At 38.4% G+C, this 17864-nt stretch overlaps 1 protein-coding gene across 1 annotated transcript; it reads right to left on the bottom strand.

Annotated features, from left to right (window-relative positions):
• Positions 1–4274: 4274 nt before the first annotated feature.
• Positions 4275–16272, bottom strand: wdr43 (WD repeat domain 43). The gene is made up of 18 exons (XM_087780095.1): positions 16036–16272; positions 14461–14595; positions 14245–14366; positions 12697–12817; positions 12508–12626; positions 12336–12438; positions 12193–12257; positions 9333–9492; positions 9154–9240; positions 8871–8984; positions 7855–8004; positions 7693–7779; positions 7585–7616; positions 7448–7511; positions 6906–7019; positions 6417–6486; positions 4926–4981; positions 4275–4857 (listed from the first exon to the last, which is right to left on the bottom strand). Exons 1-18 carry the CDS (start codon positions 16240–16242, stop codon positions 4738–4740), a joined length of 1926 nt encoding a protein of 641 aa, XP_087636221.1. The 5' UTR covers positions 16243–16272; the 3' UTR covers positions 4275–4737.
• Positions 16273–17864: the final 1592 nt, after the last annotated feature.

Raw genomic sequence — 17864 nt, 5'->3', positions numbered from 1 at the left:
CCTCCGGAGCAGGTAGAGTCTACTCCGCCCTTTTTTATAAAGAGCAGCAGTGTTATCCACCCAGTCCAGGCGGTTGTTGAGGTGAACACCCAGGAACTTGTAAGACGTGACAATCTCAATGTCCTGTCCCTGGATGTTCAGTGGTGAGGGGGAGATGGAGGGACACCGCCGGAAATCCACAATCAACTCCTTAGTTTTGCTGGAGTTGATCTGGAGGTGGTTTTCCAGGCACCAGTCAACAAAGTCCTGGACAAGTCCCCGGTACGACCCGTCATCCCCGTCCTTAATGAGGCCGACGATGGCGGACTCGTCCGAGAACTTCTGCAGGTGACTGGTGGGAGACAGGTGTTGGAAGTCTGCAGTGTACAGTGAAAAGAGGAACGGTGCCAACACTGTTCCCTGGGCGACCCCTACACTGCACAGTACAGTCTTCGAAACACCATCCCGGGTCCTCCAGTCCGTGAGGTGAGTGTCCGCTCCAGACAGCTCCAGCTTGTCCCTCAGGATGTCTAAGGTTGATAAAGATCTGCAGTGAATGTCAAATAATTAATTAAATCAATACATTTTGATTTAGAAATATTTATTCTTACAAACAATTCATTAGATGGGGAAATAATTAAATTAAATTTCAAAGTCAAATCATGAAAAATATGTGCAAGTAATTAAGAATACATTTCTGTGCATGGACGTAATGACAGAATTCATCTAGGTCAGTGTTGGGCAAGTTAATTTCCTCAGGGGCCACATTTTATACAGTGACTGTTTTGAGGGGCCATCAAGCAATGGTCTATGGCGAGCGATAAGTCTGTATAATGTAACCACGAAATCTTTCTTTTTTTTAACTTATTGATATTTATACTTTTATATACATTTATTATTATATTTATTCTGTTTATACTATATTGCACTATTTTTAACTTATTATTATTTATATTTATACTTTTTATATATGCAGTCACTCTGCTGTGTTTTTTAACGGTTGCCAAGCCGCAACTTGTTTTGTAAAAAAAAAGGTAAATTGGCTTCGATAATTGTGTTATTGTCTTATATAAATAAAGTATATTTTAATCAGGTGCGAAAGCACTTCTTTATATATTTAACGTGCAATAAATACTCACCAAAATGACAAAAAAATAAAACATAAAACAAAGGCCCATATTTAAAGGTAAACAAGTAATTAATAATACAATTAAGATTATTATATAAATATAAACATACACAGGTTCTCCATAAAGGTCAACAAAATATTTGTCAATGACTGGTTCATCCAAAATAATCTTTGAATCAACAACAAAAATAATGTTGTACAAACCCAAACATAGAGGTACACAAGTAAATAAAAATCTAAAAGTTTGAACCAAACTTGTAAATTAAATGCTTGTTTTTTTGAGCCCCATTTGATGAATTCATCTCCACACGGATAATATTTCACCTCAGACCTTGACTAATGTCTCACTTTTGTTACACAATCTTCACGCCTGCAGCCAGGATGAACATCCTGCAGCTCACGAGCGGAGGAGCACACGTAGGCGAGAGGTCCTAGTGTTGCATTCACTGGAATAATATTTGGGTTCTTAACGTTTTAATCTGCATTTGATCTTCGGATCACGCGGAAACTTTTTTAAGAGGTAACACACCAACCTGCACAGATAGAAAAAGCAGCCTCACCAGGTCACGTGATGGGATCTACAGTCACTTTGACCTCAGAGGTCATAAACTATGTTTAATATTATTTAAATTCCTTTTTTATGTGACTATACCAACACTGGGTTTCACATGCAGGTTAATTGATGACTCAATTGTCAGTTGCTGAGTTTGTCTGTGCCCCAGATAGCTGGTATTCCAGGTAAACCAAATCGAGTCGTTTAAAAAGGTTGAGAACACTTCCCTCTAGTGGCGAGCAACGTTATCTTCAAGAATGAAGTTGAATATTTTGAGACCATGAACCCAAGAACGCGATTTTAAGTTATCAGGACGCTACTGCCCCCTGCTGTCTTGTTACAGTCATCTGGATTTGACTATTGCTGATATTAATATTTAAAATGCCATTTTGTAAATATAAATACAGAAACACATCATTGAGTGATGATGAATTACATGTTTGCTCTGTATTAATTTTCAAATAAGGGGATTCAAATTATGTCCATTACTTACCTTTCTGAAGTATTCTAAATTAATTTGTTAATGAAATGTTGTTGAATCATAACATTTTCCTTTTTTTTTACACTAAAGTTTTTTTTTTAATAATTAAATACTTGATTATTTTCTTAATGAATGATTTTAAGACATATAGGTTGATATTTTTATTCCAATAATTAAAAGGAAAAAAAAAACGTTGAGATAATGGTACAATAGTGCCACCATTATTAAATCTAAGAAGCTACGCATAAAAACAATGAATATGGAAAATAAAGTTTTAATTATTGGCATTACAATATTGAACTTTTTGTTTAAAAAAAAAAGAATCCAAAAATGGTCAAAGAGTCCAATCAAAAAATTAAACATTTAATATAGAAATGATTGATTTAAATTATTAAATAAAAACACATTTGATATTTCAATATGGAAACGAATGGCCTCTGTAACTTGCGTTCATTCTATTTTGTAATTTTCTAATTAAAAGCATGCAAAAAAAACAACACATTTTTATGAGCACACGAAAACAGAACAAAATCCAACTGTATGGCTGTATTTTGATGTTACACATATTGAGAAAATGTTATTTGTTTTTTTCATTTGTGTTTCAAAATTCATAATGAATGGAAGGTACACGTTATTTAAAGTTTTAATAAAAAAAAAATTGAAATGTTAGATTACACCATTAAATATTGTGATTGTACTGTTACATTTCCATAAACCAGAGCTAGTTAAGAAGAACCAATGTATATAAGTAGGTTTGTTTTAATCTTCAATAAGAAAATATACTAATAAGTTGCACAGGATGAGTTTCTTCTCACCTCCAGACGTCGTGACTTCAATCGCTCGAGTTCAGCAAACATGAAAACAAAGCTGAATTATTCACATCTACAAACTCTCTGTGGTTCTGTTCTAATTCCGGGTTGATTTATTCACACGGAACCTCCCCGTCTTCTGTCGCCGGCACCGGCGAGGCTGCTGGGCGGGGCCAGACGTCTGAGGATGGGAGTCATTTGCATATCCATGATGTCACACCGCTGTTATATCAATTGAAAGACCGAGTTCGTACCTGTGACACAAACAAGATAATGGAGCAGATAAAGTTCTAGTTTGACTCCAACGGTTTTTTTTTATGCTGCATCATGATGCCGTGTCTTAACTTTTAAAGGCCACTAGAGGGAACTCTTTGCTGTATCATGATGGAGCGTCTTCAAATCCCACTAGAGTTGATAGAACTGAGCCCAATATTACAATGCAAACAACTGGTCATGAGGACTTAACACATGACTACCATGGAGTGTGTATCTTGGGTATGTTCCTGGGCCTCCTCCCGGAGCTGCAGTGTGTCCTCTACAGCCTCTTTAACATTCCCTCTGAGGCGTCAAGGAGCTCTTTCTCTTTGGAATTCCAGCTCCGTTCAACACGGCGATGATGGATGGACGGGTCAGGCGTCTGGTCCGGTTTGGACCGTCACAGCGGAGTCGGACCACACATGTACAAGTTTGTGACGCCAGGACCAGACCAGGTTCGAATACATTTCACAGGTCAACATTACGCTGTCATCACATTGACGTCTTCGTTTCAACTTTCCAGGTCTTTACAACAGTATATTAATGTATGAATCCCCTGTGAAAAATGGATTTTACCCCGTTCTACGTGAAAAAGAATCTCACTGACCGTCTTAGATTTGATAGTCAACTGTGCTGCTGTTGGAATAACACGGTCGTACATCAACTGAGCAAATTGAAAAAGTCTTAAATCCCCAGTACTCCTTAAAGCTTGATCCTTTCTTCACAGCAAGTGAACGAAACATACTGAAGTAGATGTGAGATTAAGTTGACCAGGGAGGAATTCCACCAAGCAAGAGTTTAGGAGAGAAAGCCTGTGATAAACATATGAAGCGTCATGAAGTATCGTTCAGTTTTAAATCTGGGTGACACCATCAGTTCAATGATCATGCGAGGTAAAATGCCTCTTCAAATCTAAATTACTGCGCAGCAAGTGCCACCTGTTGGACCATGAAGATGAAGCTCCAGCAGCAGCTGACATCTTCATGTAGCATTTCAGATGATGAGCAACATTCAGACTATTCCCACCCTTTTCTGCTCTGCTAAAATAAACAAACAAGTCGGTTCAAGGAGACTTTACAGGTTTCATTTAATCCCAGCAATCTGGTAAAGAGGAAGAGCTCATACAAACAAGAATTATTTTGGGGGGGGAACATGATGGTTGAACTTGCCGAGCTAGACCATTTCTGACCTGGGCTGGACACCGTACAAGGACCTGGTCCAAGGTTGATGATCAGAGAGTTTGGAATGCAGACCGCAGTGGAGACGAACTTCCTCCTCAATCATTACTTCAGTCATTTTCCAACGTGAACTCGACAGCCCACCTAAGGGTCGCCTGGACGACGCACACCGACGCCCCGGCCATTTCCACGAGCGAGGGACAGACGGTGGGGTTAAAGTCTGGGGGCGTCGTAGCGTGTGGGTCCACAGTGACTTTTTTCAATTTGTGTAAAACTTGTTTTCTCAGAATAAAATCAAAAGAAAGTAAAACGAAAGTATATATAACTCTCAGGTCCATGTCAGGGATCCTCACTCATTCTTCTTCACTCTCGTTTTCATGTTCCATGTCCTCCTCTCCGTTCTCTTTTGGATCTTTTCTGGGCTCATCCTCCATCTCCTCCTCCACTCCTCGTTCCTCTTCCTCCTCCCAGTTCTGCATGAAAATCACAGCCGTGTTTTAGAGGCGATACTCAAGTCCAACAACATCCAGTTTCAACTCACGTCAGAATCGTCACCAGCAAGTCCTTCGTCGCCACTGGCCTCTTCATCTGAAGACTCTGAGGAGCCAAAAGTCACGTTAAATTACACCCACATCTTTCAGACCCACTACAAACTGCAGCAAATATTTCCCTGCATTACATGAGTGTCTAAAGAAACAGGAAAATCCCTTCACAAGAGTGTGTTAGTTCAAACGTGCGGCAAAGGGGCCATTTGCAGGTCATGAGATTAAAATCTGTGACCCCTCCATTTGATGAATATTGTAGGCTTTACATCAGATTCCATTTGTCACATGGTTTGGAATAAATAAAACAATTTGAACATTTTTTCCCCCTGATTCACAGTAAAACTACACAAGGCCCCAAACAACATTACATAAGAAAAACGTGCAGTTGAGAGATAATTGTCTTAACAAAGTCAAAAACTGATATCTGTTACTAAGAAAATGAATGACCAAAATAGTTGATTTCATCTCAAATTGTTTTTGCCATTTTAGATCCTCCTGTACATTGTTGCCGGGAGTTCTAGGCATTACTGTCACATTTCTCTGCATGTCAGATTGGCCGCCTCAAATGTACTGCATGTGTAAAGTACTGCACATATTCATACAAAACTAAAAACCATTTCTGAATCCTTTAACTCTGTTGTACGTTTTGAGAAATTTAAAATAAACAGTGACTTCAGTAATCAGGCTTTTTAAAGCAGTTTCGGACAACTTTTAACTCTGAAAAGCCGATGGCAACGTTTCAGCATGCTCTCCGAAAAAGGTTATGAGAACAAGTTTATTTTGTGGAAACTTTCCTTAAAACAACAAATGCCTGGGGCTCCGCTGCAGCAGAGGAAACGAGAGCAGAAATTATTCAGCAGCTCAGCGTGGCAGACAAGAAAAAGCACTCCACCAGTAAACATGTCTAATAAGTCAATAATTTAATTACGTGTGTTGATATTGTCAGACAACATCTCTGATGAGCAAACAGACCATTTTCATCTGGCTGAAAAACCAGATTGAAGAGAAGTGGCTCGTTGTTGCACTTGAAGGGGACAACGTGATGCTGCCGTTCAGGTTGCCTGGCAACACCAGACGTAATTGCGTGTTGTGCATGGCAAAGTGAGGCTGCATGATGGACCGTGTGCCACAAATGACTGAGTGTGATTTAACATTAGGATAATTTATTCAGAGTAAGGAAATTATTTTAAAGTGTCTGGACTGTACAATTCTGAGTTTGGGGGCAGGAGTGGAGCAAAATTATCTTGACATTCTATGTTAATCTTTGTATCCTTTTTCTTTGATCTACATTCTTAGACTTGGACTGTGTAATCTTGTTCTTTCTTTTTATTTCTCTTTGTTATTGTTTTTATTTTTACGAATAATTGTCTGTATTGTATGTCTAATTGGAAAAACAATTTCCTGAAAGGAGACCTCCTGAGGGATCAATAAAGTTCTACCTAACATAACCTGACACAACTGAAACTTTAAGATGAAGCAGCACTTACCCTCTTCGTACACCAGTTTAGCAGTGTGATCCACATCTGACACTGTGTTGCTGCTGTCGTTTCTCGCCACCTGGTGGAGAGAGCATGTTTAGCTGCTCAAAGGGTCAACAAATAAAGACTAAAGTATGCTTTTTTTTGGTAATGCTACAATGAATAGAAAATGTGTGTTTTAAGCAAAACTTGACTGGGAAAACAGATGTTTCGATAATTAATCTATATCTACAATTTCAGATATTCCAACTCTCAACTTTGTGAGTCCTAAAACAAGACAACACATACAAGCTACATTAATAACTTATCAACCCGCTCATATAGCGGTAAGGTGAGTAGCCAAATCATTCAGGACAGATCCAAAGTAGAACATTTGGCAGTTGAGGGAGGTTAGGCACCTTTTTAGGATTAATCCCTTGGGTAGGTTTCTGGCGATAAAGCCCTCTGTCGCAGCCAACATTTTCACAGCGGAGTCAGTGACCATATGATGTCACTCACCTGTGTTGTGAGGAGATACAGTTTCCCGTGTAGCTTGGTTAGCTTGTTGAACATCTTCACTCGGCTCTCGATCATGTGATAAAGCACACCCAGTTGGTTCACCAGGTCAGGCAGCTGACAAAGGAGGTTAAAAAACATTAATACAGGATGTCCAATGACAAACCGTAAGTTCAGCAATATCCTTGAATACAAATACAAAGGATGCATGTCGCTCAAACTTAAACTTCACACCACTCCATGGATTGTTACCAGGCCTGCACAACAAACCACATTTTCATCTTTATTTTGATGTGAGCATATAGGAAAAAGACCATGAAAGTCTTAAATGCAGTTTTTATTACCAGTTGAAGTCACCTTTCGTTTTCTGTTTGATGCAAATGACTAAAATCTCCCTAAATTAAATTATCTGAGAGCGGTCATTCTCACGGATGAATGGAAAAACAATCCCGTTTAGGACTTCAGAACAATATTACAACTGGAGGTCTGTAAACTCCAGCAGTTGTCATAGCAACAGGGAAGAGTGCGGTGCAGCTTGGACTCACCGAGGCCAAGTACGATGTGTGGTGCATGAGCACGGCCTTCAGCCACCTCACCATCAGAACCGCTCTGTAGTCAGAAAAAGGCATCAAATTAGAGGAAAAACTTGCACGAAAAGGTTCACGTCTGGGCAGCTACTCACGAAAAAGGATGCCCTTGGAGTCTCTTGGTGATCTGCAGGTGAGAAAATGAGCAGTGATTAAAAGGTCCTGGCAAAGATTCAACCATGGAGGTTGAAAAATACACTCACAGATTCCACCAACGGCAGAACAGCAGGCAGAGGTAACCGAGCAACAGTTTTCTTTATCACAGCGTCCTTGCGCGTCTGGAAAACTTTCTGCAGAAATAAATGAGATTCAGACTACATCTATAAACTCTTCATTTTCATGATGCAACACAGAAGGATGCTCACGTTTAGGATGTTGGCATCGTCACTCTCCAGGCCTTGAACCAGCAGGACGGCGTAATTGTCAGTCTGCAGAGATGGCGCGTCTTTCGGTCCTCCCTTCTCTGCCGACACGCTGGCGAGGTTGATCTCACCGAGTCGCTCGGCTATCGTCATCTGCAGGAGAATGCAGTTAGTCACCCACTGATACTTTAAACTAATAAAAAAATATACAGTAAACTACTAGAGATGGCATGAGTCAGTAAAAGTGCATGTATATTTGAGACCAAAAACTTGGAAGATAATAGATGTGTCAAATATATCTAATTTATTTGGCCTTTGAACAAATGGTTTAATTTAGAAAAATGTAAACCCCTCATCTTAAATTATCCAAGTTCATCATTAGTCATGGATGAACTCAACCTGAAAATGTAGGTGAACAAAAACCAAGTGAACTCCATGATTGTAAGGATGTTAGACATTTTAAAAAAGAGAAAATGCAACAAAAATGGATTAAGGATGACAAAAATGTAATTTAGTTAAAAAATATATACCTATGAGTGCGTATGTACATGTGTGTGTATATACATTATATATACATATATACACATACATACATGTTGATTTGAGTGCGTTTTTACTGTACCCATTTGTATGTGCCCGTTTGTATAAAACTTTGTTTAAATATTTACATTATAAAATGTGCTTAAGCCCCGCCCACTGAAAATTGTTTCTGGGGATGACCATAACCACATTGAGGTTTGTCATGGCACTTCATCAATCCCATAGGTCTCCATCTTGTATAAACAAAGTGGGGCATTATTGCACGTGCCTGGAGGAGGAGTGATGCCCATTATCATGTTATAGTGGTCTCTGACTGACTCACATTAGTTGCATTTTAATGGGAGTTAAAAATAAATATGTACTGAATATTTTTAAACAGATCAACAAGAACAAACCAGAAAAATCACAACATGACCAAAAACCGAGGGTGGGAAAAAGTAAAAATGAGATGAACTAATCAGGATTATGTTAAAACAAACCTCTTTGGCTCCAGCATCATTCTTCCTCTTCTCTGATCCTTTGACAGGAGCTTGATGACCAGGAAGACCAGGGACCAGCACTTTGCTCTTGTTATTGATGACTGGAGTTTTCAACTGTCAAAGATTTATGACACATTTATTAAAAAAACACTGATGCTACATTTAGTAAATATTAGCTGATCCATAATTTATCACAACCATTTTATTATGTGGATAGTAAGGTACATAAGCACTTGTTTGTTAGCAAGTAAGCTGCCACAAACGCTGGACAATCGATGGTTACCTTGGAAACGGTGGTCTCAATGGAAAGAGACAAGGTTGTTTTAACATCCCGGGTTAAACAGACATGTCTCTCTGAAGTGTTGATCTCCTTCAAAGTAGAGTAATGGCAACATGAAGACACGTGAAAAACTGCCTCTATATCTGAGACATTGCAAACACAGTAATGTAAGAAGAACTCACCACTTTCTCCATCACCGGCTGCAAGTGGTTTCCATAAGCCAAGTGCACAGACCGGGTCTCTGCCTCCAGGGCTGCTGCCAGGAGGGGTATCGGCTGTGGGCAGGCGTTTGTGTCTGACATTTGCACTGAACACAAGGGTGACAGCGGCTTCTTACAGGGCCTGAGGGGACAGACGTGAAAGAAACGTCATGGCTGAGAGGTCAAGGAACCAACCAGAGAACTATGCTTTGAAAAATGGTTTATGTTTATGACAGCAAATATCGAGGCACGCAAGTCTGCAACAGTGAGTCACCAAAAGTTCCAAATCAAATCCTATTAACACTTGTGCATGCAAGATTCCATGAGTCTCATTAATGTACTGTTATAGCAAGCACACACGAAGAGGAAAGGGGGTAAGGCAGCACCATCTACAGGAGCTTGGTTGTTAATGCATTGACTTTCATAAAGCTTTTAATGTGTGCGAGGCAGTGGCAAGTGGACGCATTTAACAGCTAGATAATAACCTAATTTTCCAACCAAGACTGGCCACTAAGATTTTTACACACCATCAGGGGCCCCTCCATGCAAGTACATCAGTGCCATCAGAATATTTAATGGTTTCATTTTTTTTTTCAAATATTCAATATTTGTGATATTTTAATTTCAATTATTTAATATTTGTTAATATTTTTAAATTCAATATTAAAAAATTCTAAGCCATCTAAATTCAATATTAAAAAAATACGAAGCCTTTTAAATTCAATATAAAAAAAACGCAGACAAAACCAAACGAGTATCGAGTTACTGGATCAAATTTGCATTAAGGTAAGGTAAGGTAAAACTTTATTGATCCCTCCATTAACGATCAGGTGACGTCATCACTGCCCCATCAGTTTAGATATTTTTATGACTAAGTATCAACTTTGTTTCAATGTCTGGAGTTTAAACATCTTACACGACATCTTACGATCAATCTGAAGATTTAAACTAGAATGATGTTTTAATTTCATGGTCACGTTCGTTTCCACAACGTCCGTTTAGCTCAGCGAGTTAATGTGAGGTCTCATCTTCTGGAGTCACAGTTTTGAAACCTGCTCTAGAACTTTTGTCAAGCGATGTCATGTTTTAGAATAATCTCATATCTGGTGAGACTGACCCCCTTATAACGCTGGTTTCGGTTAAAAAGGGTACTTTTTGCTTTTTACTTTTAAGTTGCAGGTTCAAACCTCGGAGCCTTATGATCCATGAGAGCATAGTCATACATGTCAACGTCCATATGTATCAAGAATGAACAGAGCTCGGAGCTCGCCTGAACTCCTTTGTGTGATCCATGTCAAAAAATATTTTAAAAGAATGATTATAAACGGTTAATACAGTCTCAATTGATGTTTTCACTGCATTTCTTTTCTGATCACAAAAAGGTAAATCATTGGGAGTTATTTCTATTTTTTTTCTCATGGGAACATTATAACGAGTCAGCCTCAAAAGAAATGAGCTAATTCTAAAACATGACATCTCTTGACAAAATGTTCAAGAGCAGGTTTCAAACCCGCGAACCCCCTCCAAAAGACGAGACATCACATTAACTCACTAAGCTAAACAGACGTTGTAGAAGGGGCTTCAACAAATTATTATAGTCAAGGATCAGACCATCAAAGTAAACTATCATTTCCTTTTAAAACCTTTGACATCCAAATCTACTGATTGATCGTGAGATGTAGTTTAACATGTTTGAACTCCAGACTTTAAAACAAAGTTGACACTTTGTCATGAAAATATCTAAACTGATGCAGCAGTGATGACGTCACCTGATCGTTTATGCAAGTATGATCAAGTAACTTGGTACTAGTTTGGGTTTGTCTGATGGCACCGTTATGCTGTATTTACAAGGCTTCACATGTTTTAATATTGTATTTAAAAGGCTTCAAAAATATTTATTTGAATTGAAAAAGCTTCAAATTGTTTTATATCAAATTTAAAACTGAAAATTAAAAAATATCCAATAATAATAACAAATATAACAAATATTGAATAATTGAAATAAATTCAACCATCTAATATTCTGATGGCATGGATTTACATCCATACTCCTCTAGCAATAAAAGAAAAAGTGTAACAGACACGGGGTAAGATTATGAAATAAAACGGACACTGGTTTTAATTGTTTGCGCATCATACCGTCTTATCATGGAAAACACACCGATTAATGCACATGGGGCAACTTTTAAGTGGAGCACATTTTTCCGTTTTGGCTGCACTGATGCGCGATGAGGACGACAGCGCAATGGTGAATGTGTCTCAAGATGCGTTTAAATTTTGGTTCTGTTCAATTAAAACAACAAAACGTCTGTCTGCGTTTCTGTCTTCATTTCACGGGTTTGTTTGTTTTTTAACCAGACATGCGCTTAAGACTTGATATGTGGCTAAAAACAGAAGGCTGCAGTGACGACAGCAGATCAAAGAAGGCTCTGTGTGAGGTGAATTGTCTTCATGACCGTAAATCTGCACTACCTATTCTTATTTGTGTGAAATCACTCCGAAATAGACACATTAAGAGGGAGAAATCCTACTAGCCATGGTAGCGTGCACATCATTCACAAAGTTAATGCATTCATTAACAAAATCACTTTAGAAGACATTGAATTCTGGCATCATTACAGGTCATTTGCAACAATGAAAAACCTGCAGCTTAGTCGACTACACTTAATAGTCCTGACATTACTTTAGTCATTTAGATCTTTTAGCTGTACTGTTAAGAAAGTTAGCATGTCTTTTAGATTAGACATGGTAACTTTTTTTTGGTAGAAAAATGAATTGTGATCAATATGGTGATTCAATTACTACATTGTTGTGATCTATAGATATCACTATTGTTACATACCCATTTAGAAAGTGCTCAAATAGGTGCAGCTGTCCATCCTTACACACCACCGCGAGCTTGACCGCCTGCCAGAGAATACATTTTGAAAAAAAGTTAGTAACAAAACATAAATTATACAACAATAACAAGCTTGGGAGCCTGACCTCTTCCTTGCTGTTGGATGCAACAAGGTCGATATGTTGGGGTTCATCTGAGAGGGTGAAGGACACCACAGAGTTCTTGTCTTTGCCATCTTCTCGTACTTGCCTACACAAGAGTTTAACGTGAGTCACAAACCAAAGGAGTTTCAATTCTAGGCCATGTCACTACACGCACCACACATTGAGCAGTCTGTCATGTGCAGCTCCAGATAGGAAATAGAGTCCGTTACTGTCTGATGGTCGTGTGGTGGCGAAGCATAGGGTCGTCACAGCCGTTGAATGACCTGTGAACTTCTGGAGACGGAGACAGAAAAGTCAGGTCATTCTGAAGAGAAGACGGCTGATGCAAGTTGACTCAACTGACCCTGTAAACCATTTTGGTGTCCAAGTCCCACATCTTGATGGTCTGTCCAGCCGAGAGCAATAGTTTGCCATCAGGACTTACACACAAACTAGTCACAGCTGAACGATCCGCCTTCCACTTTCTGCCAAACGGAGAAGAGCCAAAGTGTTAATTTCGTTAAGATGACTATTTTTTAATTAATAACGAAACCCTAATTTTGAATCACTTGGGAGACTGTCAATCTAAATAAATCTGAGCATTTGTCTTATTCTTTTACGTTATTTTGAATGTGTTCATGCAGTGATCTAGCGAGAGAAGCTTGTCTATAACAAAGTAAAACCACTTCATTTCAATTGTCCGTCTTGTTCGGCTCTTATTCTTTGGCATGACACTTCTTTAGATGCTTATGATAGTGATGTTTGGTATTGTGGTAATTTTCCAGCTTAAATTTGCTGTTCAGTAGAGACTAGAGTAACTTCCAGTCGACCACATGAAAGTCAATAATATTCAAATAATTCTTAAGTGTTAATGTTGATTTAATTATTGAAATAAAGTCCATTAGAGTTTGTGTTTTAACCTTGTTGAATTAAGGCAGACAGCGCTGACTTCCGTGTGTGTGACATTCATCTCCGGTGTGGGAAGACGTGCAGACTATGGCTGCACGATATCGAAAAAATATCACGATATTGGCACGTGCTATATGGATATCAAAAACATGTGTGATAATTTAGAATTTTCCATTCTATAAATCTAGCATTTCTTAAATGCACACTTTGAAAAATCAGTGTCACGTTCTGTGAAGTTGTCCATTTGTACGTCTATGTCTCGTTGTCGTTTACATCTCAGTCTGTGAGCTGTGCGGCGCAGCTTGCTAGGCTCGGTTGCTATGGCAAAGCGTCTTGCTGTCACGCTGAAATAGCACGGCGCAGGATATACATGGAAGTAAGACTAACTTTTGGGGGCTACTCAAACGCGACTGATCCTGACCCATTGCTAAAGCAACGCATTGCAAGTACTTTTCATCTCGTCTCAGCTGTATTCAGAGTTCTTATAAGACAGAGGAGCTTCCAATCAAATGTAAACTGTCCGTCTTCGCCGTGTGTTAATAAGCCAAGTTGTTAGCATCAGATAATTTATAAACTGTTAGGCGTGTACAAGGAGGTGGGATTGATTATTTATTTGGTGAAATTGCGATGCGTTGGCGGCTCTTTGCTGAGGTCACTCAGTTTTGCGGGAAACTAAAAACAATCCCAACCCTTAGTTGACATGTGGACAGGTAGAAAATCAGCCTCAAATTCAAAATGTGGGTGAACCATCACTTTAACCTTTCTTGAAAGACACCCTTAAATGATTTAGAAAAGCATAAGTTGCACAAACTGTGAGGTTTATTAAATAATGTGAAAGAAATTATACATAAAAACTTAAACAGCTTTGCTTTACTGGTGAATTTATGGGCAGTTTAGAAGTGCATTTTGTGTTGAACCCAACAATATTACAAATCAACTAAAACTAGTGCAATCACAACACTTTTCATAGTTTAAACAAGACTCAATAATTAAGGGAACATACTTTCTCGTCTTTCCCGTTTGCAGGTCCCACTCAACAATGTAGCCGTCGTCTGAGCCGCTGTATAATAAAGTGTCTTCGGGGTGCCACTGTACACAGTTGACTCCTCCACTGTGGCCTCCGTCCTGACAGCAACAAAGCAAATAATTAAGCACCCGACAAATAGACTATATTATTATTATCATAGCTCCATGTTGGCATACACATTTTTCAACGTACCAGAGTGCAGTGCAGGGCGCCCTTTGCTGTACTGTAGATGAGGACGGTACCAGCTGCCGTGCCCATCGCCAGTAGGTCTGTCCGCTCCTCCACATGCTTCACCTCCGATTTCCTCTTTTTCCTCTGAGGTCCCTCCTGAAACACGCATTAAATCCTAAATGTTACAATTGAACTCAAAACAAAATAATTTTTAAATGATCGTTCCAACTTCTCCTGACCGGAAAAAGACTGATAAATGATTCATTATTTATGTCATTTTATTCTAATGCATTTTACTTCATTATTCTTTCATTTCATTTTTATATTCTGTTATCCACCACAAAAAAATCCTGAGTTGTGTTTACAATACTGGCAATTTAAGTTTTTATGATTATGATCATTCTGAAACAGATGAAAAACTGCCAAATGCATTTCCTGTCGCTTTTTATATACATAAAATATGTGATATGGGTTAGGAATTTACAAAACGAAGGGATACATAAAAATGAACATGTTCTCGAAAATTCAATTTCAGTGAAGAACAGTTACAATGATGACAAAATCAGAATCTACAATAATAATTGTAAATGAGCCATGTTTAGTTGTGAAAAGTGGATATTATATTAGATGGATCATCATTGAATATCTGATATTATAGAAATTATCTTGATGTGATTTGGAAGAGTAAATAGATATTCAACCAGGATTTAAGGTTCGCTGAATTTGTGATGCGTCAATATTGGAAGTTTTTAATACAATGCACTTGGACTGACAAGGTTTCGTTTACAAAGAAGCCAAACTGGAGAATCAGGGCACAAATCTCCACAACCATACAGTTGCACTTTTATATTTAAGTGTTTAAGCACGGATTTGATTTGGCACACTTCCTCCCCTGTTGCGAATGTAAGATTAAAAAAAAATAACATTGCTTGGATTTCATTTTGCGTATGGTACTTGGACCACATGATAGGTTAAGGTTAAAGAACCAGAATGTAGTACAGAAACAGTATATAAGAAGGTTGTACTTTAAACGCAAAAGTGTGGTCTGATTCAAATTTTAACTTTAAATATTTGTTTTAACTTAGTATATGAAATGAATCGGGTGTTTCTGTATATTTCAGCATGGGAATATGTCGGATACAAACTTTAAGTACAAATACAAGTGACCTGGTGCCACACGCTGCTTAAGCAACACTTTAGCTAATGCTAAATAAACGTGTAACTTTATACGACTTCCCAGAGGTTGGCAACAACACACACATATTTTTTGTGGTCAATATTGCCCTGGCAAAACTTTGTTTAACGTTACATTGAGTTGAAAGAACATTCAGGAACACTGGTCGTATTTTCGCAACAACCATGTGGGACCAACATGTGCGTTCTGTGCAGCTGTTGAAAGTTAGCACGCCGCTAACGTGGCTACTTTAACACAACTGTCACAAACCTACCGGAGTCTCTCACTACAACGCAATACAAGTCAAGTTTATTTAAAAGAAAAATACCGCTACAGAAAGTATTAAAACTGTCGTGCTGTGTTTATTTCACGCGAGAGAGCTGAGGCCGCGCTAGCTCGGGAAGCTAACTGCCTCCACGTACCTTGACTGTCCGGCATGGTCCCCAAGTTATGCAGGTACAAGTGGCACTCAAATGGGCTGAAGGCACATATTCTTGGTGAAGTGTTTTGCTGTCTGTGTTCCAAATACGAAGCCTGCCATCCTGAGCGCACAAAGCCAAAAACTGTCGTGATTTGGGTGAAAATACGCAAGGTAGCTGCAGCGCCGAGCTTCCACCTTCGGCCGCCATTTCTGAAGCGCTGCGTACGTCTGCGTGGTTTACACCAACCACGTGTGTGCTCTCCCCGCACATGCTCAGTGCAGCGCACGGAGACTCGCCTGCTCATTGGTCGTTGACAGCCAACAGGAAGTTGCCATTTGAAACAATTTGCCTCGAACTCGAACCGGAAGAAAGCGGTTTCTTAACCTAATTTATCACAATAATATAATTGAACAGGTATGATCACGTAATACTTCTCCATAATAAAACAATTTCTATCCAAACCGTGTTTTCATTTTAAAAGATAGATTTATAGGTGGATAGAAAGACGGAAAGGAAAACTATTTTAAGATATAGAATATTAACAGTAGCATATGCACCAAATTGTGTTATTGGTCTGGTTGGTTATTCAGTTTCATTTTTATTTCTGATCCCAGTGTTATTATGCGCTGCAGAATGGCTTCATTGGTGCTTTGTTCTGTTTTTTTGTAATTGTTTTGTATGTTATCTTATTTAATTTAATTATTGTATTCTGTACTGACACCACAGAATTTCCTATGTTGTGTTTACAAAACTGTCCACAACATTTATGATTCTGATATGTTTCTCTCTATGAGGTGTTCAATAGCTTTATAACAGGCATATCCAAAGTAAGGCCAGAGGGCAATTAGAGGCCCTTGAGCAGATTTTTATTTAGCCCGAGGTCTCCCTCAAATGAAAACACAACAACGTGTAGCTGCTAAGATAATAATTATGTCCGTCTGTGAACAAGTTTTTCATAGTCATAACTTTTGGTATGATGTCATTGTTTGGCCACGACTCGTTTTCAGATCATTAATTGCGACTCTCTTCAAAAAAAGATTGGAAAGCCCAGCTTTACAGCATGAGGGTGTACCGTTCTTCTTTTGATTCTGTTTGAACTTACTTTATGCCATTTAGAAACAGCAGAATGGCTGCGTTGGTTCTTGGTCCTGTTTTTCAATTGCTTATTTTGTGTTTTATCTTATTCCATTGTTTTATGCCACCACAAACAATCCAATGATGTGTGTATACAGCACTGGCAATAAAAGTTTCTAATTCTAAAACAATGCTCTTCAAGTTGTCCATGTTGATCCATTCTCAAGGATAAAGTGGACTTTACTACAAGACCAATAGTTTACACTTTCTATTGTTTAATAACTTTTTTTGTTAAGCGAAAAAACATAATTGTAATAACAGTTAACCAATGCATATGACACATTTCCAACACTTTTAAGACACCAAGAACACAAATAACACACCGGCTAACTTTATGCCCAAAAGCTTATATAGATAGATAGATAAGCCAAACACCTATACTAGTTTTAAAAATTAAGGAATACACCAGATAAACCAAACTCCGTCACCTATTCAGTGGTCCTACTCCATCAGAAACCTTGAATCATTCATATGAACACATATTGGATTTACATACGTTGTTTCAGGTATATTCTTTGAGATCTTTTTTTGAAAAGTTTCTATTTTTACACATAACCTAACCCCGTTTTTTTTTTTTTTGCACATAGTAGGCCTGAAATGTATACTTTGTTTCTATATCTTAAACATTCAGTGAAAATTATTTTATTTTAAAGACAGGCAAAACTGTAATGGAATTTTCCCAAAAACTTTTGTGT

Source organism: Callionymus lyra, chromosome 18, assembly GCF_982586985.1.
Source record: "Callionymus lyra chromosome 18, fCalLyr1.hap1.1, whole genome shotgun sequence".
In the NCBI taxonomy this organism is placed as follows: Eukaryota; Metazoa; Chordata; class Actinopteri; order Syngnathiformes; family Callionymidae; genus Callionymus; species Callionymus lyra.
This window is presented reverse-complemented; position numbering and strand designations above follow the sequence as displayed.

Bases quoted from the DNA above. Each gene is read 5' to 3' on its own strand.
- wdr43 (XM_087780095.1), bottom strand. From the start codon at position 16,242: ATGGCGGCCGAAGGTGGAAGCTCGGCGCTGCAGCTACCTTGCGTATTT. The intron at 8,985-9,153 runs GTAACCATCGAT...AATCTTTGACAG, and splicing joins TTGAGACCACCGTTTCCAAG to TTGAAAACTCCAGTCATCAA. The intron at 8,005-8,870 runs GTTTGTTTTAAC...ATTCTCCTGCAG, and splicing joins ATGATGCTGGAGCCAAAGAG to ATGACGATAGCCGAGCGACT.